The 26,600-nt window shown below is 47.1% G+C and overlaps 1 protein-coding gene across 9 annotated transcripts in view; it reads right to left on the reverse strand.

The window, feature by feature from the left end:
- LOC121563221 (calcium uptake protein 3, mitochondrial-like) overlaps positions 1–26,600 on the reverse strand; it is a 38,728-nt gene that overhangs the window by 2,809 nt on the left and 9,319 nt on the right. For 2 of the 9 annotated variants that reach the window (XM_045222792.1, XM_045222794.1), the window contains exons 5-12: positions 20,524–20,571; positions 17,961–18,043; positions 16,711–16,782; positions 14,417–14,458; positions 12,480–12,575; positions 7,239–7,333; positions 5,261–5,432; positions 2,088–2,096 (exon numbers count right to left, since the gene is read on the reverse strand). In XM_045222792.1, coding sequence (XP_045078727.1) covers positions 2,088–2,096; positions 5,261–5,432; positions 7,239–7,333; positions 12,480–12,575; positions 14,417–14,458; positions 16,711–16,782; positions 17,961–18,043; positions 20,524–20,571 — 617 coding nt within the window. The remainder of the gene's footprint in view (positions 1–2,087; positions 2,097–5,260; positions 5,433–7,238; positions 7,334–12,479; positions 12,576–14,416; positions 14,459–16,710; positions 16,783–17,960; positions 18,044–20,523; positions 20,572–26,600) is intronic. The other 7 variants (XM_045222793.1, XM_045222795.1, XM_045222797.1 and 4 more) reach the window with 6 other exon arrangements.

The following is a 26,600-nucleotide window of genomic DNA, read 5'->3' on the forward strand; positions in this document are numbered from 1 at the left end:
CAGCCATGCTACACATTTAATACGATCAGATATGAATGTGGTTCCTGAGTGGTTCCTTCTGCAGACGTTGTGAGATCTGATCATCTGCGCAGCGTGACTGCAAAAATAGAGGTTTGCAGGTTTCACAAGTTTAACGCAAGGCTTTCTGGTATTACTTCATTGAAAATAAAAGGTAATTATAAGAAATGTAGACACACATTGGTTTGCAGTGTGGAACATGTAGACAGACATTAGTTAGAGGTAGTCGTTCCATTGAGTTAGCATAGCTATTGGCTTTGAAGGCTGGAGCCCAAGGTTCCACAGGAGGTGAAGGCATGCTCCAGTGACCACCAATAGTCTGTCTGTAGGTATCACTAATTTTAGCCCGAGCTGCATCACACTAAAACAAAGAATAAAAGAAAGGTATGAGACACAGGAGGCTGGTGGCACCTTAACTGGGGAGGACGGGCTCGTGGTAATGGCTGGAGCGGAATTAGTAGAATGGTATCAAATACACCAATACATGGTTTCCAGGTGTTTGATGCCATTCCATTTGCTCCGTTCCGGCCATTATTATGAGCCGTTCTCCCCTCAGCAGCCTCAGCTGGGATGAGAGACTGTAAACGTGGCCTAGTGATGACAACACAGAGAGGCATTCTGAAGTGGTGACTAACACCTGTCTATTTCACATACAATATTGTGCTATGGAAACATTCTGGTGGGTGTTCTCTACAAGCCCAAAAGTAGACAACAATTCAACCTGTGGAACTTCCTTCTTCCTTTTCCTCAACTTTCCTCATTTTAAACACCCTTGGCTGAGGTTAAACCTCCCCAAGTAATCTCCTTTCCAAAACCAGTTGGCTAACAAAGGCAGCATGCTGCTAAGGCTAGTGAACACAGACCAGTAGCGGACAATGCTCTCTAAATCAGCACAGTGTGTGTGGACAGACAGGGAAGTGTTTAACCGTCGGACTAAATAGGACCTGCTGGAACTTAAAGTGGGAGGTAAGGGACATGTAACGATGGGGAAAATGCCTTAGACAAACAGAGTGTGTGTGCCAGTGTGTATCTGTCTGCGCTGTCAACAAAGCCATTCCGGGCGAGTGGCCCTACCTGCCTGGTCCTCTTTTGATGCCCTGTGAACCCGATAGCTTCAATACAAACAGATAGGAGCCAGCCACCCCAGTGATACCTACAGACAGACTGGGCCATAGAGTAATCTATAAAAGACTATTGGTGGTCACTGGACCATGCCCTCACCTCCTGTGGAACCTTGGGCTCCAGCCTTCAAAGCCAATAGATATGCTAACTCAATGGAACGACTAACATTAACTAATGGATGTCAACATGTCCGACACTGCAAAACAATGTCTACGTTTCTTACTGAGACTTCTAATGAATGAATGAGTACGGTAGAATGACTGGCTGAGAGTGGAGTTGTTTAACTAACTAGGCGTATTTAGGAAAACACCTACATTGGAAGTAGGTCTATAAGATACAAGTATAACTGAATGGCCCACCAACAGTATGAGAAACTCATCTTGAGTGGGCTAATTGACTAAGCTAACTTGTGAATCTTTTGACATTGTGTAAAGGTATCGATCAGCTTCTACCCAAGCCATAAGACTGCTGAACAATTAATCAAATGGCCACCCGTATTATTTGCATTGACCCCCCTTGTTTCTACACTGCTGATACTATCTGTTTATTATCTATGCATAGTCACTTTACATATTACCTCAATTACCTCGACTAACCTGTACCCCCGCACATTGACCTGGTACCGGTACCCCCTGTATATAGCCTCGTTATTGTTATTTTATTGTGTTACTTTTTGAAGATTTAGTATTTAGTAAATATTTTCTTAACTCTATTTTCTTAAAACTGCATTGTTGTTTAAGGGCTTGTAAGTAAGCATTTCACGGTAAGGTCTACACCTGTTGTATTTGGCACATGTGACAAATATAATTTGATTTGATTTGATCAAGCATGGGTGAAGAACCAGTGATCTATTCAAAATGACTCAAGACAACAGTGAGGTAAAGAAACAACAAGACGTGGTGAGAAAATAAGATCATTCTTTTCATTATTAGGGAGTCGGGACAAACCTGTTGTCTCTTCCAGAGCGTGGAAAGAGAAAATACAAAAAGAATGTTGCATGAACACTAAGACAAAACACTGCAGAACCTCATTTCAATCTTCATGCAACCTATGGTTGGTTAAATAACTTGGGAAGTTTTCGAAGCAAAGTGCAGTGTAGACACAAAATCCGTCTTGGCTGTGCGGTGTGTTGATGCGTAACCAAACTGATAGATTCACAACGTGCTGTTCATGCAGATCAAGCCTCTACTGTACATTATACACATTGATCTGCAATTAAGGGACGAAAAGTGTTGCATAATATATTAACAATCGATCGAAAAAGAACGTAGAAGAAGAAAATGCCAGTTTAAACACTTTACTTAAAAACGCCACTTTACACTTGATCCAACTCCAACTCTACCTAACACTACATACACACAACAAAGTGCTCGCTAGCTAGAGTGAGTTAACTAAAAGCCTTTGTATACAACACAGTGCACAACACATTGGCTTGTCGATCAATCAACAGTTATCACACGTAGGAGTAGGACAATGGGGTCAGTGCCATTGAGAGCCAGTCAGTCAGTCAGTGAGTGAGTGAGAGCTGGCCCGTAAGATTACACTGGTCCTTACAACTGGCTGTCAGGTGTTGGCCCGTCAGATTACACTGGTCCTTACAACTGGCTGTCAGGTGTAAGCGTCAGATGTAACAGATTCGCTATCTCTAGTTGATCTAGCTGATGGGCCAGTGGTGCGTTCAGGTGTAGAGAGAGGAAGACACGACGCCCGGAGGACCATTACAAGGTGGGAACACAAATATAGAGGGTAGGAGGGGGGAGTAGGGGTCAGGGGGTCAGGTGGGGCAGGAAGGGGTGAGTGGGGAGTGGGGTGTTGGGAGAGACATGGAGGAGGTTAAAGGGGTGAGTGGGGAGTGGGGTGTTGGGAGAGACATGGAGGAGGTTAAAGGGGTGAGTGGGGAGTGGGGTGTTGGGAGAGACATGGAGGAGGTTAAAGGGGGTGAGAGGGGAGTGGGGTGTTGGGAGAGACATGGAGGAGGTTAAAGGGGTGAGAGGGGAGTGGGGTGTTGGGAGAGACATGGAGGAGGTTAAAGGGGTGAGAGGGGAGTGGGGTGTTGGGAGAGACATGGAGGAGGTTAAAGGGGGTGAGGGGGAGTGGGGTGTTGGGAGAGACATGGAGGAGGTTAAAGGGGTGAGTGGGGGAGTGGGGTGTTGGGAGAGACATGGAGGAGGTTAAAGGGGGTGAGAGGGGGAGTGGGGTGTTGGGAGAGACATGGAGGAGGTTAAAGGGGTGAGAGGGAGAGTGGGGTGTTGGGAGAGACATGGAGGAGGTTAAAGGGGGTGAGAGGAGAGGGGAGTGGGGTGTTGGGAGAGACATGGAGGAGGTTAAAGGGGGTGAGAGGGGGAGTGGGGTGTTGGGAGAGACATGGAGGAGGTTAAAGGGGTGAGTGGGGAGTGGGGTGTTGGGAGAGACATGGAGGAGGTTAAAGAGGGGAGTGGGGTGTTGGGAGAGACATGGAGGAGGTTAAAGGGGTGAGAGGGGAGTGGGGTGTTGGGAGAGACATGGAGGAGGTTAAAGGGGTGAGAGGGGAGTGGGGTGTTGGGAGAGACATGGAGGAGGTTAAAGGGGTGAGAGGGGAGAGGGGAGTGGGGTGTTGGGAGAGACATGGAGGAGGTTAAAGGGGTGAGAGGGGAGTGGGGTGTTGGGAGAGACATGGAGGAGGTTAAAGGGGGTGAGGGGGGAGTGGGGTGTTGGGAGAGACATGGAGGAGGTTAAAGGGGTGAGAGGGGAGTGGGGGTGTTGGGAGAGACACGGAGGAGGTTAAAGGGGGTGAGAGGGGAGTGGGGGTGTTGGGAGAGACATGGAGGAGATTAAAGGGGGTGAGAGGGGAGTGGGGTGTTGGGAGAGAGACATGGAGGAGGTTAAAGGGGGTGGAGGAGTGGGAGTTGGAGAGATATGGGGGAGAGATGGGGGAGGTGAATGGGGGATGTAGTTAGGGTGAAGGGGTGGAGAGGGGGGGAGGCTGGGAGGGTGGGGGAGAGGGAGGGGGGGTGGGGGAGAGGCGGGAGGCTGGAGGGTGGGGGGAGAGGAGGGAGGCGGAGGGTGGGGGAGAGGGGGGAGGGTGGGGGGAGAGGCGGGAGGCTGGGAGGGTGGGGGGAGAGGGAGGGAGGGTGGGGGGGAGAGGGCGGGAGGCTGGGAGGGTGGAGAAGAGGGAGGGAGGGTGGGGGAGAGGGGGGGAGGGTGGGGGAGAGGGTGGGAGGCTGGGAGGGTGGGGGTCTATTTGAGAGTGCTCTTCAGTACATGGTCCGTTTCCACAAAGCATCTCAGAGTAGAAGTTCTGATCTAGAATCAGGAACCCACCTGGCCATATAACCTTATTCAATATGAGCTATAAGGCTAAACTGATCCTAGATCAGCACTCATACTCCGAGACACTTTGTGGATACGGCCCATGACTATGAGTATGAAATGTGGGTCTCTACATCGAAGTAGAAGAGGGAGAGAGGGAGAGGAGAGAGAGAGGGAGAGAGAGAGAGAGAGAGAGAGAGAGAGGGAGGGAGAGAGGGAGGGAGAGAGAGAGAGAGAGAGAGAGAGAGAGAGAGAGAGAGAGAGAGAGAGAGAGGGAGAGAGAGAGAGAGGGAGGGAGAGAGAGAGGGGTGTGGAAAGTAGAGGATTAGAGTGCTTGACCACACTCATCTCATGCTATGGTTCAAGGTTCTAGATGTTGTCTACCTTCTCATCTGTGTGTGTATGTGTACCTCTACCTTCTCATCTGTGTGTGTATGTGTGCCTCTACCTTCTCATCTGTGTGTGTATGTGTACCTCTACCTTCTCATCTGTGTGTGTATGTGTACCTCTACCTTCTCATCTGTGTGTGTATGTGTACCTCTACCTTCTCATCTGTGTGTGTATGTGTACCTCTACCTTCTCATCTGTGTGTGTATGTGTACCTCTACCTTCTCATCTGTGTGTGTATGTGTGCCTCTACCTTCTCATCTGTGTGTGTATGTGTACCTCTACCTTCTCATCTGTGTGTGTATGTGTACCTCTACATTCTCATCTGTGCGTGTATGTGTACCTCTACCTTCTCATCTGTGTGTGTATGTGTACCTCTACCTTCTCATCTGTGTGTGTATGTGTACCTCTACCTTCTCATCTGTGTGTGTATGTGTACCTCTACCTTCTCATCAGGGATGCTCTGGTGGATGTTGTCCAGGTAGCTGCTGATGTTTTCTACGTTGGTGTAGCGCAGCAGGATGCGGGCAAAGTCCTCCTCACTGATGGTGGTCATGCCTTTAGAGTAGGTCAGGAACTCTATCTCCAAAACCTCTGTCTGTAGGTTATCCATGAACCTGGGGGAGGGGGGGAGAGAGAGAGCGAGAGAGAGAGAAAGCGAGGGTTAGAGAGAGAACGAGAGAGAGAGAGAGAGGACCAAGTGACAGAGAGAAGGTACATGTACAGTCGTGGTCAAAAGTTTGGAGAATGACACAAATATGAATTTTCACAAAGTCTGATGCTTCAGTTTTTATGATGGCAATTTGCATATACTCCGGAATGTTATGAAGAGTGATCAGATGAATTGCAATTAATTGCAAAGTCCCTCTTTGCCATGAACATGAACTTAATCCCCCAAAAACATTTCCACTGCCACAAAAGGACCAGCTGACATCCTGTCAGTGATTCTCTCTTTAACACAGGTGAGAGTGTTGACGAGGACAAGGCTGGAGATCACTCTGTCATGCTGATTGAGTTATAATAACAGACTGGAAGCTTTAAAAGGAGGGTGGTGCTTGAAATAATTGTTCTTCCTCTGTTAACCATGGTTACCTGCAAGGAAACACGTGCCGTCATCATTGCTTTGCACAAAAAGGGCTTCACAGGCAAGGATATTGCTGCTAGTAAGATTGCACCTAAATCAACCATTTATCGGATCAAAGGTTCAATTGTTGTGAAGAAGGCTTCAGGGCGCCCAAGAAAGTCCAGCAAGCGCCAGGACCGTCTCCTAAAGTTGATTCAGCTGCAGGAACAGGGCACCACCAGTGCAGAGCTTGCTCAGGAATGGCAGCAGGCAGGTGTGAGTCCATCTGCACGCACAGTGAGCCGAAGACTTTTGGAGGATGGCCTGGTGTCAAGAAGGGCAGCGAGGAAGCCACTTCTCTCCAGGAAAAACATCAGGGACAGACTGATATTCTGCAAAAGGTACAGGGATTGGACTGCTGAGGACTGGGGTAAAGTCATTTTCTCTGATGAATCCCCTTTCCAATTGTTTGGGGCATCCGGAAAAAAGCTTTTCCGGAGAAGACAATGTGAGCGCTACCATCAGTCCTGTGTTATGCCAACAGTAAAGCATCCTGAGACCATTCATGTGTGGGGTTGCTTCTCAGCCAAGGGAGTGGGCTCACTCACAATTTTGCCTAAGAACACAGCCATGAATAAAGAATGGTACCAACACATCCTCCGATAGCAACTTCTCCCAACCATCCAAGAACAGTTTGGTGACGACCAATGCCTTTTCCAGCATGATGGAGCACCTTGCCATAAGGCAAAAGTGATAACTAAGTGGCTCGGGGAACAAAACATTTTGGGTCCATGGCCAGGAAACTCCCCAGACCTTAATCCCATTGAGAACTTGTGGTCAATCCTCAAGAGGCGGGTGGACAAACAAAAACCCACATATTCTGACAAACTCCAATCATTATGGATTATGCAAGAATGGGCTGCCATCCGTCAGGATGTGGCCCAGAAGTTAATTGATAGCATGCCAGGGCGGATTGCAGAGGTTTTGAAAAAGAAGGGTCAACACTGCAAATATTGACTCTTTGCATAAACTTCATGTAATTGTCAATAAAAGCATTTGACACTTATGGAATGCTTGTAATTATACTTCAGTATACCATAGTAACATCTGACAAAAATATCTAAAAACACTGAAGCAGCAAACTTTGTGAAGACCAATACTTGTGTCATTCTCAAAACTTTTGACCACGACTGTATATGGTAGTGCACTATGTGTGTGACAGTAACAGAATACTGTCATATATGTGCGTATGAGAGAGCAGTAAAACTGAAACAAGTGATAGAGTAGATTAACTACGTTACACAGAGCTTCATCTGATATGGCTCTATTCGGATTAATCTACTAATCGGCATGGCGATACCTGTAGAAGTCGTCGAAGGTCAGCTCCGCCTTCCCCTTCTTCCCAAAGAAGTGCACCAGCAGTGTGGTGTCAATCATCATACCCTCCTCCGCACGCTGCCATCCCATTGGCCAGACAGGGGCAGAGGGGGCGGGGAGAAAAGAAAAAACAATGCAGTGACTGACATACAACACGCTCTCTGATTGGATGTGGAGTAGGCACCGGTCCAGTGGGCGTTGTCATGAATCCAAGATGGCAGCCATTGTGCCGAACAGCCAGCCAGTCGCATGTGCAGGGCAACAACAGTCAGTCAAGTCAATCAATCAGCTACACCAAGTGTTCCCAACGAGGCTTGAGTCTGAGCAGCGCCTGCACAGATCCACTGATCTCCAAACCATCCGTGTGTTATAGCTGTTAGTAGACATATTGGATTAGGGCTATCCGGATGGTGTGTAGATCAGATATTCCTGTGCAGCCCAGACTGATAAATGGTAGTGTTGCAGCCAGCAGTGTGACAGACAGACAGACAGGACAGGACAGGACAGGACAGTACAGCACACAGATAGGCAAGGCTATAGACAGACAGACACACACACACATACACAAAGGCATGCCTGTAGACACACAGAGAGTAAGCGGAGGAGGAGAAAGACCACACACTCATTTTAGCCGAGACAGGCACATATGCCACCACATCCCATGCATTTCTGTGCAAACCCCCAAACACCACATATAGAAAACCACAGCAGAAAATAAAACCCACCGCAACAGAAATGTGTACAAGAATGTGAGCAAGATTCCACCTTTTTCTAAAAGACTGTAACAGAATCAGGTGTCTTTAAAGTAATTCTGAATTCTTTCATGTTTTCTTTCTGCTCTCTAAACCACTCTCTCTGTGTACAAAATATCCCTTCCCTCTCTTTTGCTTGGGCTTTGTAAGGGAGCCGGGATATTTGAAACCAATTAGGGCGTATTTGGGATGTTTATGTATTTACCGTGGCTTTGTAATCCGCTGTTTAACATTACTTTAATCCCAGAGAGGGAATATTCAGGAAACGGGGGAAGGGGGGTGTATCGGCGTGTGTGTGTGTGTGCGCGTGTGTGTAGGAGGGGATTTCAGAAAAAGGTGTTTATATGACTGGGTTTTATCACATAATAACGGACACAGGCCAAACCCTGAGGAACCCTGTCCGAGTGTCCAAGGACCCAGAGAGGGCGATATCGATCGATGTTTGGTCTAAAAACCAAATGGGCCAATAGGCTTTGTCCCTCTCCCCGCCATGCCCCACCCTTCCCCCAATCCAACCAATCCGGCGTCATGCTGAAGGCAGAATACAACTGGCATTGGCAAACTCTCATCATATCCTTCTCCATAGGGGGAGACTGCATTCAGCCATGTTCAGATTCAGCAGTAGCATCACGATGCTATACAGCTAATTAAACCGGTCCCAGGTTAGTCCGTGCTGTCTCGCCAAGGTTGAGTCAACTGTGGCAAGACAGCACAAAACTGATCTGGGACCAGGCTGGCGAATGTCTAATACCTTTAGTCTAAAGTCCTAATCCACCAGGGAACGGAAAAAATTATTCAAAGAAAAAAAGAACAGAATTGAAAGAAGAGACATTGTCGTCGTTCCGCTTGACGGCCCAAATGGAGGCACTTTTGACGTCCGAAGCCAGATGTTGTTTGGAAACATCATACTGTGTAGAATTAAAATGTACTCCCCAGGGATGGAATTGAAAAACAATGCAACTAAAAGATAATGGGTAAATCATGTAAGGATAGGTCTATTTCACATGCTGTATAGGGATGAGCCAGTGTATCTCAAAGGAAATCATGTTATGTCACTGAAAAAAACTAACTAACACTTATCCTGTCTGGGCAGTCTGATTCACTTGTGTCACTTTTAGATTCTTCCACTAATTATATACTGAACAAAAATATAAACGCAACATGCAACAATTTCAACGATTTTACTGAGTTAGAGTTCATATAAAGAAATCAGTCAATTGAAATACATTTATTAGGCCCTAATCTATGGATTTCACATGACTGGGCAGGGGCACAGCCATGGGTGGGTCTGGGAGGGCATAGGCCCACCCATTGGGGAGCCAGGCCCAGCCAATCAGAATGAGTTTTTCCCCACAAAAGGGCTTTATTACCGACATAAATACTCCTCAGTTTCGTCAGCTGTCCGGGTGGCTGGTCTCAGACTATCCCTCAGGTGAAGAAGCCGGATGTGGAGGTCCTGGGCTGGCGTGGTTACATGTGGTCTGCGGTTGTGAGGCCAGTTGGACGTACTGCCAAATTCTCTCAAACGACGTTGAAGGCGGCTTATGGTAGAGAAATTAACATTAAATGATCTGGCAACAGCTCTGGTGGACATTCTTGCAGTCAGCATGCCAATTGCATGCTCCCTAAAAACTGTGGCATTGTGTTGTGTGACAAAACTGCAGATTTTAGAGTGGCCTTTTATTGTCCACAGCACAAGGTGCCTCTGTGTAATGATCATGCTGTTTAATCAGCTTCTTGATATGCCACACCTGTCAGGTGGATGGATTATCTTGGCAAAATAGAAATGCTCACTAACAGGGATGTAAACAAATTTGAGAGAAATAAGCTTTTTGTGAGTATGGAACATTTCTGGGATCTTTTATTTCAGCTCATGAAACATGGGACCAACACGTTACATGTTGCGTTTATATTTTTGTTCAGTATAGCTTTACATAGAAATTAAGTATCACTCTGTCATACTTAAACTGGCTATCTTCTTCAAGTGGCTTCCCTATAAAATGTACAACTTCTTGTATCTCATGGTAACGGTGGTTTGAGGATGTGTTTATTTTGTAAAAGGAACAAACTTGTAAAATATATGTGGTGAAATGACTAGCTTCTTCTTCAAAAGGCAATCCCCCATATGACACATTTGCTTTGCGCCCAGACTAGTCAATACACATGTTTACTTCTTCTCCTTTCTCCCCCTCTCTTCTCTCTCTCTCTCTCTCTCTCTCTCTCTCTCTCTCTCTCGCTCTCTCTCTCTCTGTCATATTCTCTCTTACTCCATGTTTCTCTCTCTCTCTCTCTCTCTCTCTCTCTCTCTCTCTCTCTCTCTTCTCCCCACTCCCCCCCTCTCTCTCTCCCCACCCACCCTCTCTCTCTCCCCTCCCCTCCCTCTCTCTTTCTCCCCTCCCTCTCTCTCTTTCTCCTCTCCCTCTCTCTCTTTCTCTCCACCGTCTCTCTTTCTCCTCTCCTTTCTCTCTTTCTCCCCTCTCTCTCTCTCTCTCTCTCTCTCTTTCTCCCCCTACCTCTCTCTCTCTTTCTCCCCTCCGTCTCTCTCTTTCTTCCCCCTCTCTCTCTGTCTCCCCTCCCTCTCTCTCTTTCTCCCCTCCCTCTCTCTCTTCCTCCCCTCCCTCTCTCTCTTTCTCCCCTCTCTCTCTCTTTCTCCCCCCTCTCTTTCTCTCTTTCTCCCCCCCTCTCTCTCTCTCTCTCTCTCTCTCTCTCTCTCTCTCTCTCTCTCTCTCTCTTTCTCCCCCCCTCTCTCTCTTTCTTTCTTTCCCTCCCTCTCTATCCTGGAAGAGTGAGATCACGACCGGATGCCTCCCGGTTCCTGGAAGTTGTGGAGCGCGAGTATGTGAGCTCATCGCTATCGACGACATAATGGTTATCACGCCCATCAGGTGTGTGAGTCAGCACCTGGTTTGTGTGTGTGTTTGTGTGTGTGTGTGTCCGCTGTGGCCTTTGATCTCAGAACAGAGGTGAAAAACAGTGATTACTGATGTCAACCCCTAAAACTTCTCTCTCTCTCGCTCACTCCCCTCCCTCCCTCCCTCCCCTGAATAACACATTAGACCTGTTATTGGGGCTGGAGAGTCAGCCAGCTGTGGAGTCAGACAGTCAGACAGTCCTTTCTGACACAGACAAACACAGGGGGCCTAATGGGAGACTCATCATGACAGAGAACCTGAATAGGAGGTAAACACACACCCCTCCTCTCTCTCTGTCTCTCTCTCTGTCTCTCTCTCTCTCTGTCTCTGTCTCTGTCTCTGTCTCTGTCTCTGTCTCTGTCTCTCTCTCTCTCTCTGTCTCTCTCTCTCTCTCTCTCTCTCTCTCTCTCTCTCTCTCTCTCTCTCTCTCTCTCTCTCTCTCTCTCTCTCTCTCTCTCTCTCTCTCTCTCTCTCTCTCTCTCTCTCTCTCTCTCTCTCTCTCTTTGATAGCCTCTGGATGAAAGGGTCCAGGCTATGTAAATACAGGTAATCTCCATTATCTCCTGCAGTCTTCCAGTGTTATTGTCTCTCCTCTGCTTCCGCTGCTAGCCACCTATTAGCCATTAAAGAGGCTGCCAAACAAATCGTCAGGCTGAGAAACACTAGACTGCCAAGTCAGCCGAGCTCAATTGTAGACGGACGGCAATGATCTAAAGTGTGTGTGCGTTTGTTTGTTTGTTTGTGTGTGTGTGTGTGTGGTGCTAGAATTATGAATTTTTTGGTATAGCACTTTGTAGGTAAGCAGGTCTTCACTGTATTCTATGCTAAGAAAGTTTTCTAACACTATTTTCTTTAAAAAACGGTGGCTGACATGCAAGCTACAGTACAGCAACCACAAGGAACCAACACAGAGATTCATACAGAACATATCAAAGGGGTGGCAGAAGTTAACATCGATAAGCATAAAACATAAGACTAAACGAATAGGGTTAATAATAAAACATCTGAATCTAAGAATCTACTACAGAAAAACAATATATTACACAGTGACATAGTTGTCCTATGGCTATGGATGGATGGGTCAAAACCAAGGGAAGAGTTTTTATGTTTCTAGTCAAAGGAGGGATGGGATCAAGTGACTAAAATAACAACTAGAGAGGGATGGTCGGGTATGAGAGAACGAAATACATGGATACATGAATCTATGTGGTGGTGGAGGGAGGGAGGGAGGGAGGGAGGGAGGGAGGGAGGGAGGGAGGGAGGGAGGGAGAGGAGAGGAGGAATGGATTGACAGAGGACAGTTATGCTGTACTTCCGCCAGGTTAGAGAATCTATACGGAGGAGGATAGAGGGATGAGGGAAGGGAGGGATGGATGGATGAATACAGGTCTGATGGAGGGGGGTGGATTGACAGACAACACTTATGCTGTACTTCTGCCAGGTCAGAAAACACATGGAGCATAGAGGGATGGAGGGAAGGAAGAACGTATAGATGTAGGAAAAGAACAAGGAATGAACGGAGGAAAGAAGGACGAATGAATGGACAGAGGACAGGTATACCTCTGCCAGGTCTGAAAACAGGGCTTGACTGGCGCCGCGCCTCAACACGTCCCAATAGCTCCTGGCCACAAACTCCTGACTGTCTTTTTTAACCACCTGCAGGAGTTTTTACCAGAAGCACAAACACCGTAAAAAAAAAACAGAGGACAACTAAAGGAGGGAAGAGAGGATGATGATACGAAGGAATAACCATGATCATTTCTCTCTAATTCGTTTGAAATGGACCATCAATTAAAGATCAAACATCAAATGAAAGATTTCATTACAAAATGGAGGGATTGGCTTAGTGATATGCTAATCATATAGAAGACTGATCACAGTAACATTTAAATAATTAACAGTCTCACACTGATATCATTATTATAGTAGAATGATTTGTCATCATATCAAAGAGATTTGTAAACCTGCAGCTCACCCTCAATGAGGCGATCCATCACTCTATTTCTAGATAGGGGATTGGTTTTACTACTGTCCTACCTCCCACTTCACTCAGATGAGTCAAACATTGTTTTCCTTAGCTCCAGTCAAACGACATCGATACTGCATGGTGGTTTGACTATCACTTTGAATAACACATGTCACACAAGACAACATCTGCTGTTCATTCACTCAACTAAAGTCGTTAATTATAAACCACTCACAATGTGTGTACAGACGGAAGCCCAACCAATAGAATATTGTTCTAAACTGAGAAAGCCTACAGTACACATCCAACACAGTGATTGGCCAGCTGTCTTGTCTGTCTCTATAGGGGAATACAGGGGCGGCCATTCAACATCACAGGTTCTACTGGCCTGTCGTCCATCAGGTTAGTGACAGGAAGGAGAGGTCTGCTCCCCTGTAGGAGGACGGACAGTGGCCTGGTTCTGTGGGCTGTGTTTGAGTATAGACCATTACGTTCCTTCACTCCTCCACAGCGACTGGAGTGAAATGTGCATTAAGGCTGAGTGAGAGACAGGCCTATAGTCTAAACATGACCACGTAGAGGGCCTGTTGATCTGTCATCAGAGAGTCGTCTATGGGTTAACCTGGAATCGACACTGAATATCAATGGTGCACATACTATATAGGGAATAGGGTGCAATTTTAGACACACTCAGATTGACTACTGTTTCTCTTCACTGGGATTCATTCCAGGCCAGGACAGTGACTTCATAAAGAGTGACTTCATTTATTGGGTAGAATACCAACGTTTCGGCATCACTGTGCCTTCTCAGTGAATCTAAAACCTATCCCTTGCTAGAAATCCAATACTAGCCATTTTGTCCATGAGTACATGTGTTGTGTGAAAACAGATGCGCTTACTTCATGACTGTGCTTACTTCATAAGGAATGTGCTTACTTCAAAGACTGTGCTTACTTCATAGGGTGATTACATCATAAGGAATGTGCTTACTTCATAGAGTGCTTACATCATAAGGACTGTGCTTACTTCATAGGGTGCTTACATCATAAGGACTGTGCTTACTTCATAGGGTGCTCACATCATAAGGACTGTGCTTACTTCATAAAGTGTGCTCACTCTACTATCCATACTATTTACCAAAATCCCCTCCCTCCTACCCCTCCCCCCCTCCCCCGTCCCCCAAAAATTAACAATGCTTGATTCTATTTTAAGTCAGTGTTTCTTAGTCATTCTAAATCAAATCATTCACTTTTGTTGACGCCCCTCTCTCTGACCCCTAAAATCGTTACTCCTCCACCCCTCCGCAATCAATCACTCAGACAGAATACAAGGAAGGTCTATTTCAATGGATTTCTATCTATTTCACTCTATTTCTATGGATCTAGATATACACAGAGTTTAGACCAGGGACAAAGCTATACAGTTGTGTCCGAAATGGCAACCTATTCACTAACGCAATACGTTTTGACAACAGTAGTGCACTATATAGGGAATAGGGTGCCATTTGGGGTGCAGCCGGGTTGATACATACGCTGTTGATGGGCGCAACCTGATATCCATAGAGCTGCATACTCTTTTACACACAGAGACGAGGAGGAGAGGAGGACGCACGGCATGCGGTCAAAAAGGAGGAGGAAGAGGAGGAGGAGGAGGAGGAGGAGGAGGAGGAGGAGGAGGAGGAAGAGAAAGGACACATGTTAGATTAGATGCATGCAAGGAGAGACACACTTGCTCAAATGGACAACAGGAGTACTGCTACCGTAAACCAAGACACTTCTAGCTACACAACATTCCACAACATACTGTACGGGTATTACTTTTCTACTTTTCATACTTCTACAATAAAGTAAACCACGGTTGCATCCAAAATGGCACCCTATTTCCTATAAAGTGCACTACTTTTGACCAAAGCCCTGGTCAAAAGTAGTGCACTACATAGGGAATAGGGTGCCATTTGTAAGGTGCTCTATGTAAAGGGTAAAGTGTGGTGTGTGTTCACAATGTGCTACCCTGGTAATACACCTCACAAAACATACCGTATGATTGTCACAGATAGCACCACATGATTGTATCATTCACATGGTACCTTAATATACACATGACATTACCATAACGTTATCCTAACGTTAAAGAGACATTGTATCTGATCCTGTTATTGAAGGGGCACGGAGGATCAGTGGGCCACATATTTGACCATCTGAAACTAGCTGAAACGAGCCACCTACGATTCCCCACATGGCAGCTTGTTGTCATTGTTGGTAGCCATCTGACCGTTCAGAATCATAACAACGCACCCCTGCCGGTCACATCGGTGCACGCGCATCATTTCCATGACGTTGTCAGACAACCCATCTATAGGAAATAGAGTGCACAAGTAGTGCACTATAAAGGAAATACAGATGTAGGATCTTAATTTGATCACCCCGTTGCAGGAGAACTGCAGGAAATGTTAAACTTGTAGTGTATTTGAGGTTTAAAAAAGGCTTCTGAAGTTAGTCATTTCCACTTTGAAATGTCAGACTTGATTTTCCCTTTCGAAAAATGTATCAATCCTTACAAAAATGGCCATTAATTATAATACCCATAATAATTCACATTTCCTGTTGCTGCAGGATTATTTTCCTGCTGTAGCAAACTGGCTCAAATTAAGATCCTACATCTGTAGGGTGCCATTTAGGACATAGACTTTAAACAGCATTCCTCAGCTGTGCCCCTCCGAGGAGCCGTCTGGCTAAGTGTGTCTGGTCCCTCTGAAGCTAATGCCACAGAAACTCCCACAATCCCCTCTCATCCCCTCTTATCTCTCTATCAGATCCTCGTGTTTACGTTGGCCCACATGGGCTGCTTACGGGAGATGTCACCCATCCACAAAACACTGGGAAAGGAGGCCATTTTGGCTCTGCTTGTCTCCCACTGCTCCTGACGCAAGCGAGAGGGATCTTAACTTCAAAGTGAACCGAATGCACAATCTGCAGTGTGTATGTGAAGTGTGGGAAAGCGACAGACAAAGTCCTGAACATGCTTGGAGGTTGATGTTTTAACGTCATATTATACTGTATGATAAATATTTATTTCTTCAAATATGACATCTTTGACCCCTCAAATCAGTATTGATAGCAAGTTCAACACACATGGGCCGTGTCCGAATACCCGTGCTTGCATTCTAAATAGTAGGCATTTTGGGTGTGCGAAAATATAACTTCTTATAGTATATGAAATTTAAAAAATTGAATGTGCTTTAAATGCCAAGATGTCATACTAATTTCGACATTTCATCTAGCATGAAGTTGCTGCATGCTATTGATGAAGAGAATTGTTTCCTCAGACCCACGTGTGTTTGACAACAGCTGATAATCAGCTGATAATGAGATAAGGGAATGCGGTACCAAAATGAACGAATGGCGGGAATCAACACAATTGCGCATTAGATCACGCATTCTCAGTATAGGTGAGTCTAGTACATTGATATGTGTTGCTTACTGCATTCGTTTTCACTAAACAGAACATTCTAAATAGCATGTAGTATTAGTACACAGAATGTCGTTTTAGTAAGTAGTAGGCAAGACAGATTTATGATCTAGTCTTGGTGTATATTTCATTGTAAAGACACATTCATTAGCATAACAGAAACTGAACAAAACAGACATTGCTGTTTGACTTGGGGTGAGAAATACTGCAGGGAAAGGTCTGGTCCTGCCGCTTGCTGTGAGGGAAATTAGCTTGAACACAAGCATGCATGCACAACGCACACACACACGCACACACACACACTGACACATATTTACAATCACAAATATACTCTCTCTCCCTCTTGTTTGCTCTTACCAGCTGAGCTGACTTCTCCACATCTCCTTTCCTCCCCTTCTTCTCATTTTTCTTCCTGAAGATCTCCTGCAGCTGGAGAGGAGAGGAGAGGAGAGGAGAGGAGAGGAGAGGAGAGGAGAGGGGGGAGGAGGGGGAGAAGGAGGAGAGGAGAGGAGAGGAGAGGAGAGGAGAGGAGAGGAGAGGAGAGGAGAGGAGAGGAGAGGAGAGGAGAGGAGAGGAGAGGAGAGGAGAGGAGAGGAGAGGAGAGGAGAGGAGAGAGGAGAGGAGAGGAGAGGAGAGGAGAGGAGAGGAGAGGAGAGGAGAGGAGAGGAGAGGAGAGGAGAGGAGAGGAGAGGAGAGGGAGAGGAGAGAGAGAGAGAGAGGAGAGGGAGAGGAGAGGAAGAGAGGAGAGGAGAGGAGAGGAGAGGAGAGGAGAGGAGAGGAGAGGAGAGGGAGAGAGGAGAGGAGAGGAGAGGAGAGGAGAGAGGAGAGGAGAGGAGAGGAGAGGAGAGGAGAGGAGAGGAGAGGAGAGGAGAGGGAGAGGAGAGGAGAGGAGAGGAGAGGAGAGGAGAGGAGAGGAGAGGAGAGGAGAGAGGAGAGGAGAGGAGAGGAGAGGAGAGGGGAGAGAGGAGAGGAGAGGAGAGGAGAGGAGAGGGAGAGGAGAGGGAGAGGAGAGGAGAGGAGAGGAGAGGAGAGGAGAGGAGAGGAGAGGAGAGGAGAGGAGAGGAGAGGAGAGGAGAGGAGAGAGAGAGAGGAGAGAGAGAGAAGAGAAGAGAAGAGAAGAGAAGAGAAGAGAAGAGAAGAGAAGAGAAGAGAAGAGAAGAGAAGAGAAGAGAAGAGAAGAGAGGAGAGGAGAGGAGAGGAGAGGAGAGGGGGAGAGGAGAGGAGAGAAGAGGAGAGGGGAGAAGAGGAAGGGAGAGGAGAGGAGAGGAGAGGAGAGGAGAGGAGAGGAGAGGAGAGGAGAGGAGAGGGAGAGGAGAGGAGAGGAGAGGAGAGGAGAGGAGAGGAGAGGAGAGGAGAGGGGGAGAGAAGAGGAGAAGAGAAGAGAAGAGAGAAGAGAGAAGAGAAGAGAAGAGAAGAGAAGAGAAGAGAAGAGAAGAGAAGAGAAGAGAAGAGAAGAGAAGAGAAGAGAAGAGAAGAGAGGAGAGGAGAGGAGGAGATTATGTGTGAGATCAACAGTGTGCAGTAGTTATCTTCTTGGCACATAAAACTGTTAAATGCATTTTTTAAATGAAATTATTTATTTATTAAGGGTGGTAACGGTAACTCACCACTAGGAACTCCCTCTTGTCAACCATCTGGTTCCCGTCCGCGTCGAACATGTTGAAGGCGATCTTGAAGCCTGCGTGGGGCTCTGAGGAAGAGGAGGGATGAAGATGACTGATCTCCACACCATCGGGACTGAATGGACTACTAGTGGTTATGTATGCTTCTACATGCATCCAGATCATATTTAAGATAGCAAGATCTGTTGTGATCTGTTTTGCTCAAACACGTCAATGTCATTTGATACAGTTGTCTATGTTCTAATTGTTCCCATCCCACATTTCCCACTACATCACCACTTTTACAATTATATCCCTGAATGTATCTTTATCCCATTACATCTCTACTGTTAAAATTATATCCATTAATGTATCTTTAGGCTCAGTTTAATCAGCTGTATTGACTGAATACTGAGGCAGCAGGTAGCCTAGCGGTTAAGAGCGTTGATCCAGTAACCCAAAGGTCACTGGTTTGAATCCCTGAGCCGACTAGGTGAAAAATCTGTCCTTGAGCAAGGCACTTAACCTTAATTGCCCTTGTAAGTCGCTCTGGATAAGCGCGTCTGCCAAATGACTAAAATGTACATTACTACCTGTGGATCTTTCTCTCTCATCTTGGCAAGTGCTATGTAAATATTATTCCAGCGCTGGGTTACCAGGCAAAGCGTGTGTGGCAGCGATGACTGAGATCCTTAGTGAGCAACAACAGCAAAGCAGGACCTCAGAGTGTGGCTGGAGATTTATCTACACAGACTGTCAACACCAGTGTCAAGTCTGCATCCTATTTCCTATGTAGTCCACTACTTCTTTCTAAAGCCATGGACAGAAGTAGTGCACTATATAGCGAATCAGGTGCCATTTGGGATGCAGCCAAAGCAATATATGACTCCAAGTGTGTTTTATTGTAACAATGTTGATGAAGGCCTATTTGATGAATAACTACATTTACAGGAGTTGAAATGTTGGGAGCATGTGTGTTGAGTCTTTTTTTGGGGGGCAGATTATTTACAAAAAAATATGTTTTATTGTCACTTATACCGGATAGGTGCAGTGAAATGTGTTGTTTTACAGGGTCAGCCATAGTAGTACGACACCCCTGGAACAAATTAGGGTTAAGTGTCTTGCTCAAGGGCACATCAACAGACTTTTCACATAGTCGGCTCGGGTATTCGAAAGAGCAACCTTTGGGTTACTGGCCCAATGCTCTAACCGCTAGGCTAGCTGCTAAGCACCTGTCTCAAAGCCACTCAATTTTCAATGTTGTCTTAACTTATGTTTTATCTTCCTACCATCCAGGACCTCTATACCAGGCGGTGTCAGAGGAAGGCCCTAAAAATTGTCAGACTCCAGACACCCTAGACATAGACTGTTCTGTCTGCTACCGCATGGCAAGCGGTACCGGTGTGCCAAGTCTAGTTCCAAAAGGCTTCTAAACAGCTTCTACCCCCAAGCCATAAGACTCCTGAACAGCTAATCAAATGAACAGCTAATCAAATGGCTTCTATCCCCCTCCCCCTTTTACGCTGCTGCTACTCTCTGTTTATTATCTATGCATAGTCACTTTAACTCTACCTACAAGTACATTTTACCTCAATTACCTCGACTAACCGGGTGCCCCCGCACATTGACTCTGCGCCGTTACCCCCTGTATATAGCCCCGCTACTGTTATTTTACTGCTGCTCTTTAATTATTTGTTTTTTATTTATCAATTTTTTACTTAACACTACATTGTTAAAAAGCATTTCACTGTTGTATTCGGCACATGTGACAAATAAAATTTGATTTGATTTGATCTTATCTTGTCTTCATTTAGGACCTCCTGTGTCTCGGCAGCCTCTTTAGGAACAGTGTAGATTTTACCACCTACCGTAGTGAGAGGAACTTGAGATTTTGGTATTTTTTGGGGGACTGGAGATCTTGGGTGGGCCACCCATGTCTGGGACATACTGTCAACTTTAACAGACCAACGTTGGCCTTTAGTAATGATTTGTGTTTAATGTAAGCAGAGGGCACCACCAGTCCCTCTTCATAAGAGAGAGAGAGAGAGAGAGAGAGGGAGAGAGAGAGGGAGGGCAGAGAGAGAGAGAGCGGGAGGGCAGAGAGAGTAGAACGTAGAAAGAGAGAGAGAGTGGGAGAGAGGGAGATAAAGATAGAAAGAGTATGTGAGAGAGAGAGAGAGAGAGAGAGAGAGAGAGAGAGAGAGAGAGAGAGAGAGAGAGAGAGAGAGAGAGAGAGAGAGAGAGAGAGAGAGAGAGAGAGAGAGAGAGAGAGAGAGAGAGAGAGGGAGAGAGAGAGGGAGGGCAGAGAGAGAGAGAGCGGGAGGGCAGAGAGAGTAGAACGTAGAAAGAGAGAGAGAGGGAGAGAGAGGGAGAGAGAGATAGAAAGAGTATGTGAGAGAGAGAGAGAGAGAGAGAGAGAGAGAGAGAGAGAGAGAGAGAGAGAGAGAGAGAGAGAGAGAGAGAGAGAGCGGGAGAGGGAGCGAGAGAGAGCGAGAAAGAGAGGGAGAGAGAGAGAGAGGAGAGAGCAAGAGAAAGAGAGAGAGAGAGAGAGAGAGAGGGAGAGACTCACTTGTCAGAATGCAGAGCAGAAAGAGATACTCGGTGTAAGCGATGATGCCTGGAAAGAAAATGAGAAGAGGGAACATCAAAGGACGAGATTCATTCTGTTAATGTACAATAAAGTACTCTCTCTCTCTCTCTCTCTCTCTCTCTCTCTCTCTCTCTCTCTCTCTCTCTCTCTCTCTCTCTCTCTCCTCCCTCCCTCACTCTCTCTCTCTCTCTCTCTCTCTCTCACCAACTCTCAAACAGCTGGGGCACTAGAGGCGGCTTGGCTGAAGGCCAGATTAAAATGTTTACTGATTGTTCAAAGACGGGCCTCCTCTAGATAAATGGAAGGGTAGAACAGACCTTCCCCTCCTCCCCTCTTCTCCCTCCTCCTCCCGGAGAGTAGGAGAGAACGAGTAATCCCCCTTTCATGCAGATAACATCTAAAAATGTAAAAAGGTGCCTTTGAGTTGAGCCGCAGGCGGTGTTTTGGGCACACCGGAGCTGCGGGTGTTTTAACACTGCAAGAGACCGGAGTGGAGACCCAAGACCTAGAACACTGGGTGGTAGCATGTGCACTCTCTCTCACACACACACACACACACACACACACACATAAACATGTGCACACCCATGCATATACAGACACACAGAAGCACACACAGAAGCACACACACACACAGAAACACGTACACACCCATGCATAACACACACACACACACACACACACACACACACGGTGGGAGAGAAAGAGATCACATAAAGCCGCGTTGTGTTTGGAGAAGCGAGGTGTAAAGCGTTGAGGGGATGATCAGCCTGAGGATGTGGTCCATTTAGCACCACGTCCCTCTGCTCCTCTTTGTTGAGGCCCAGACAGGACCGCTGCTGTGGCCTGGCTCATGTTTCAGACAGGACCGCTGCTGTGGCCCATGTTTCAGACAGGACCGCTGCTGTGGCCTGGCTCATGTTTCAGACAGGACCGCTGCTGTGGCCCATGTTTCAGACAAGACCGCTGCTGTGGCCTGGGTCATGTTTCAGACAGGACCGCTGCTGTGGCCTGGCTCATGTTTCAGACAGGACCGCTGCTGTGGCCTGGCTCATGTTTCAGACAGGACCGCTGCTGTGGCCTGGGTCATGTTTCAGACAGGACCGCTGCTGTGGCCTGGCTCATGTTTTAGACAGGACCGCTGCTGTGGCCTGGCTCATGTTTCAGACAGGACCGCTGCTGTGGCCTGGCTCATGTTTCAGACAGGACCGCTGCTGTGGCCTGGGTCATGTTTCTCGTGTGTGTGTGTGTGTGTGTGTGTGTGTGTGTTTCTGTGTGTGTGCTCATGTTTCTCTATGTGTGTGTGTGTGTGTGTGTGTGTGTTTCTGTGTGTGTGCTCATGTTTCTCTATGTGTGTGTGTGTGTGTGTGTGTGTGTGTGTGTGTGTGTGTGTGTGTTTCTGTGTGTGTGCTCATGTTTCTCTATGTGTGTGTGTGTGTTGGTCTGTTACACAACGGCTGAAAGCATTCCCCCTTCCACCAGGTTTTTGTTTGGAGAGAAAGACAGTAGCCTGTCTGTCCACTGATAGTTCAGGGTGACCGCACTGAGTGTTACGGCAGAGAGACTCCCTGCTTCAGGAAGGGGAGAGGAGGGGAACATGATACCTCAGCTTAGTGGAGCTACCCTGGCCCCCTGGCCCCCTGGCCCCCTGGCCCCCTGGCCTGGACCTCACACTAGGGATGGATGCTCCCTGTCCCAGGCTTACTCAAATACTCAATACAGCTAATAACAACTTTGGCAGTAGCCGTTTTGCTTTGCTTGTCTCCTACGAGGAGAGATCAATTCAATAAAGTATTTTTAACTGCAACTATCTGGTGTCTTTATCCTACTAGTTTAGCCTCCTACAGTTTTTAAAAAATGTGTACATTTAAATGTTTAGTCATTTAGCAGACACTCTTATCCAGAGCCTCTTTTGGTAGTGAGGATACATTTGAATACATAAGAAGCCAAAGAACACCTTACCAGATGAACTCTTATTGTAATCCCAGTGCACTTTTTCACAACTTCTACAGCCAGGAGTTTTCCCAGACCTCATGATCTGATCAACAATCTGGGCCCAAGTCAAGAAAAGCCTGATAAGATGGTATGCTCTTGTATATTACAGTAGACTTTGATCAGCAGCCCCGTATTGAAAAGGCCTTGTTTCCTATATGCCTTTTGGAAGTGGAAGGCCCTTGTTAACTATCCCACTTTAAAAGCCTACTTTCTCTGACGTGTTTGTACTGTGCACTGCAGTGAGAGAGAGCATCACTGGATTCCAGACGCGAGTCACCCATACCACACGCATACACACACACACACACACACACACACACACACACACACACACACACACACACACACACACACACACACACACACACACACACACACACACACACACACACACACACACACACTCTCTCTCTTCTTGACATGACAACACAAATAAAATGTGCTGGGGCAACACACAGTAACATTCCAGAGTCTGCCGCCCTGCACCGACTCATGCGCACGGCAAAGGTCTCCGTCGGCAACGGTAATCCGATGCCATTCCGGGGATTCAAACTGTCCTCGGCCGTCACCGAGCGCCAAAGGAAGCGTGTCCCGACATCACAGAGTACAAACACAACAGAGACGTGTCTCCACGTTGTCTTCCTCCCCAACCACACCTTCGTTCCCTGATCACTCCATTCTTTCTTTCTTTTGATCTCCTTCCTTCTTTCCTCTCCTCTCCTCTCCTCTCCTTTCCTCTCCTCTCCTCTCCTCTCCTCTCCTCTCCTCTCTCCTCTCCTTTCCTCTCCTCTCCTCTCCTCTCCTCTCCTTTCCTTTCCTCTCCTCTCCTTTCCTTTCCTTCCTTTCCTCTCCTCTCCTCTCCTCTCCTCTCCTCTCCTCTCCTCTCCTCTCCTCTCCTCTCCTCTCCTCTCCTCTCCTCTCCTCTCCTCTCCTCTCCTCTCCTTTCCTTTCCTTTCCTTTCCTTTCCTCTCCTCTCCTCTCCTTTCCTTTCCTTTCCTCTCCTCTCCTTTCCTTTCCTTTCCTCTCCTTTCCTCCTCTCTCTGTTTTTGGTGGGGCCTTGCTGATGTTAACTGGCAGGATTAAAAGGGTGGTGTGTGTGTGTGTGCATGCGTGCGTGTGTGTATGTGTGTGTGAGTACGTGCACGGGCTGCCTCCCTAAAGCAACAGAGGGAAGGACAAGAAAACATTTACACCTCGCTACCCTGGAGCCCAGGTGTGAGCTTCTTAGGGAGACAGAGACACCAGGGTGTTACTGTGTGTGTGTGTGTGTCTGTGTGTTACTGTGTGTGTGTTAATGTGTGTGTGTGTGTATATTACAGTGTGTGTTACTGTGTGAGTGTGTGTGTTTTACTGTGTGTGTGTCTTACTGTGTGTGTGTTAATGTGTGTGTGTTACTGTGTGTGTGTGTGTTAATGTGTGTGTGTGTTACTGTGTGTGTGTGTTACTGTGTGTGTGTCCGTGTGTGTTACTGTGTGTGTGTGTGTGTGTGTTACTGTGTGAGTGTGTGTGTGTGTTACTGTGTGTGTATATCTGTGTGTGTAGTCTTGGGAGAGGCCTCAACAACTTTCTCCCTGCCATTCAAAGAAACGCCAACACTAGAACCAGCCAGCATGAAAATCTGCTGCAGCTTGGAGACAGGCCCAACTTCCTCACTAGTGTTTTCCTAATACACTCCTACTTCACATTCCACATCTAGTGTCATACACTTCTAGTGTACTAATCTACTTACAACAACAATACTACAGAACAGCCCTTTTCACTAGTACACACTTCTATTACAACACTATACTAGACCTATACTTCAATTACCCCTCCTCTCCTCTCCTCACCTCTCCTCTCCTCTCCTCTCCTCTCCTCTCCTCTCCTCTCCTCTCCTCTCCTCTCCTCTCCTCTCCTCTCCTCTCCTCTCCTCTCCTCTCCCCAGAGAAATTCTTCCCCTGGATACTGTTCCCAGAGAAAACATACCAGTCGGGTAGGATTGAAGAAAAACACAAACACACACACACAAACACAATAACACACAATGCATAATCATTACCTTCATTTGGAATGCTTAGCAGGTTTCATAACATGACACATAACTGTATAAACATATGAGCATAATATGAGGATGATCTGCATGCAAACAACATATCAGTTATGGAGATGATATTGTGAGGAGAATTAAAGAGGGAGGGAGGGAGGGAGGGAGGGAGAACTTTCTTGCATTATCACAGGGTTAAAGGGGTGTAGAGGTAGAGAGAAGAGAGGGATTAGAGAGGGTTAGAAAAATAGAGAGAAACAGAGAAGGGGGGAGAGAGAAGGAGAAAGAGAGAGAGTATGCATGTGTGTATGAATGTGTGCATATAACTCTCTGGTGTTAACACAGGGGTAGAGGGGTAGAGGGAGGAGAGGAGAGAGAGAGAGGTAGAGAGAGGAGAGGAGAGAGAGAAGGGTAGAGAGAGGGGTAGAGAGAAGAGAGGAGAGAGAGAGGGGTAGGGAGAGGAGAAGAGAGAGAGAGGGGTAGAGAGAGGAGAGGAGAGGAGAGAGAGAGGGGTAGAGAGAGGGGTGGGGAGAGGAGAGGGGGTAGAGAGAGGGGAGAGAGAGAGAGAGAGAGGGGTAGAAGAGGGAGAGAGAGAGAGGGAGAGGGGAGAGAGAGAGAGGGGTAGAGAGAGAGGGAGAGGGAGAGGAGAGGAGAGGAGAGGAGAGAGAGAGGGGTAGAGAGAGGAGAGGGGTAGAGAGAGGGGTGGAGAGAGGAGAGGAGAGAGAGAGGGGTAGAAGGAGGAGAGGAGAGAGAGAGAGGGGTAGAGAGAGGAGAGGGGTAGAGAGAGGGGTAGAGGGAGGGAGGAGAGGAGAGAGAAAGGGGTTGAGAGAGGAGAGGAGAGAGAGAGGGGTAGAGAGAGGAGAGGGGTAGAGAGAGGGGTAGAGAGAGGAGAGAGAGAGGGGTAGAGAGAGGGAGGAGAGTGAGAGGGGTAGAGGGGTAGAGGGGTAGAGGGAGGAGAGAGAGAGGGGTAGAGGGAGGGAGGAGAGGACCATAATTGAGTGAGGTTTATATTTAGCTTCCTGGTTGGGGAAGGCAGTATGGCAGGCTGCTGAGCGTGTTATAATTATCACCGTGGGGAATCAACAGCCGTGTGATTCCACTGTTACGCGCTCCAAGAGCAAATGCTTTAATTGCGACCGGGCCCCAGCTTCTCTCCCTTCGCTCTCTCTTGAACAGTATGTGTCTCTCTCTCTCTCTGTGGTACAGTATGTGTATCTCTCTCTCTGTGGTACAGTATGTGTCTCTCTCTCTCTGTGGTACAGTATGTGTCTCTCTCTCTCTCTGTGGTACAGTATGTGTCTCTCTCTCTCTCTCTGTGGTACAGTATGTGTCTCTCTCTCTCTGTGGTACAGTATCTCTCTCTCTCTCTCTCTCTCTCTCTGTGGTACAGTATGTGTCTCTCTCTCTGTGGTACAGTATGTGTCTCTCTCTCTCTGTGGTACAGTATGTGTCTCTCTCTCTCTGTGGTACAGTATGTGTCTCTCTCTCTCTGTGGTACAGTATGTGTGTCTCTCTCTCTGTGGTACAGTATGTGTCTCTCTCTCTGTGGTACAGTATGTGTCTCTCTCTGTGGTACAGTATGTGTCTCTCTCTCTCTGTGGTACAGTATGTGTCTCTCTCTCTCTGTGGTACAGTATGTGTCTCTCTCTCTGTGGTACAGTATGTGTCTCTCTCTGTGGTACAGTATGTGTCTCTCTCTCTGTGGTACAGTATGTGTGTCTCTCTCTCTCTGTGGTACAGTATGTGTGTCTCTCTCTCTGTGGTACAGTATGTGTCTCTCTCTCTCTGTGGTACAGTATGTGTCTCTCTCTCTCTGTGGTACAGTATGTGTCTCTCTCTCTCTGTGGTACAGTATGTGTCTCTCTCTCTCTGTGGTACAGTATGTGTCTCTCTCTCTCTGTGGTACAGTATGTGTCTCTCTCTCTGTGGTACAGTATGTGTCTCTCTCTCTCTGTGGTACAGTATGTGTCTCTCTCTCTCTGTGGTACAGTATGTGTCTCTCTCTCTCTGTGGTACAGTATGTGTCTCTCTCTCTCTG

The sequence above is a fragment of the Coregonus clupeaformis genome, chromosome 10 (genome assembly GCF_020615455.1).
Source record: "Coregonus clupeaformis isolate EN_2021a chromosome 10, ASM2061545v1, whole genome shotgun sequence".
Classification (NCBI taxonomy): Eukaryota; Metazoa; Chordata; class Actinopteri; order Salmoniformes; family Salmonidae; genus Coregonus; species Coregonus clupeaformis.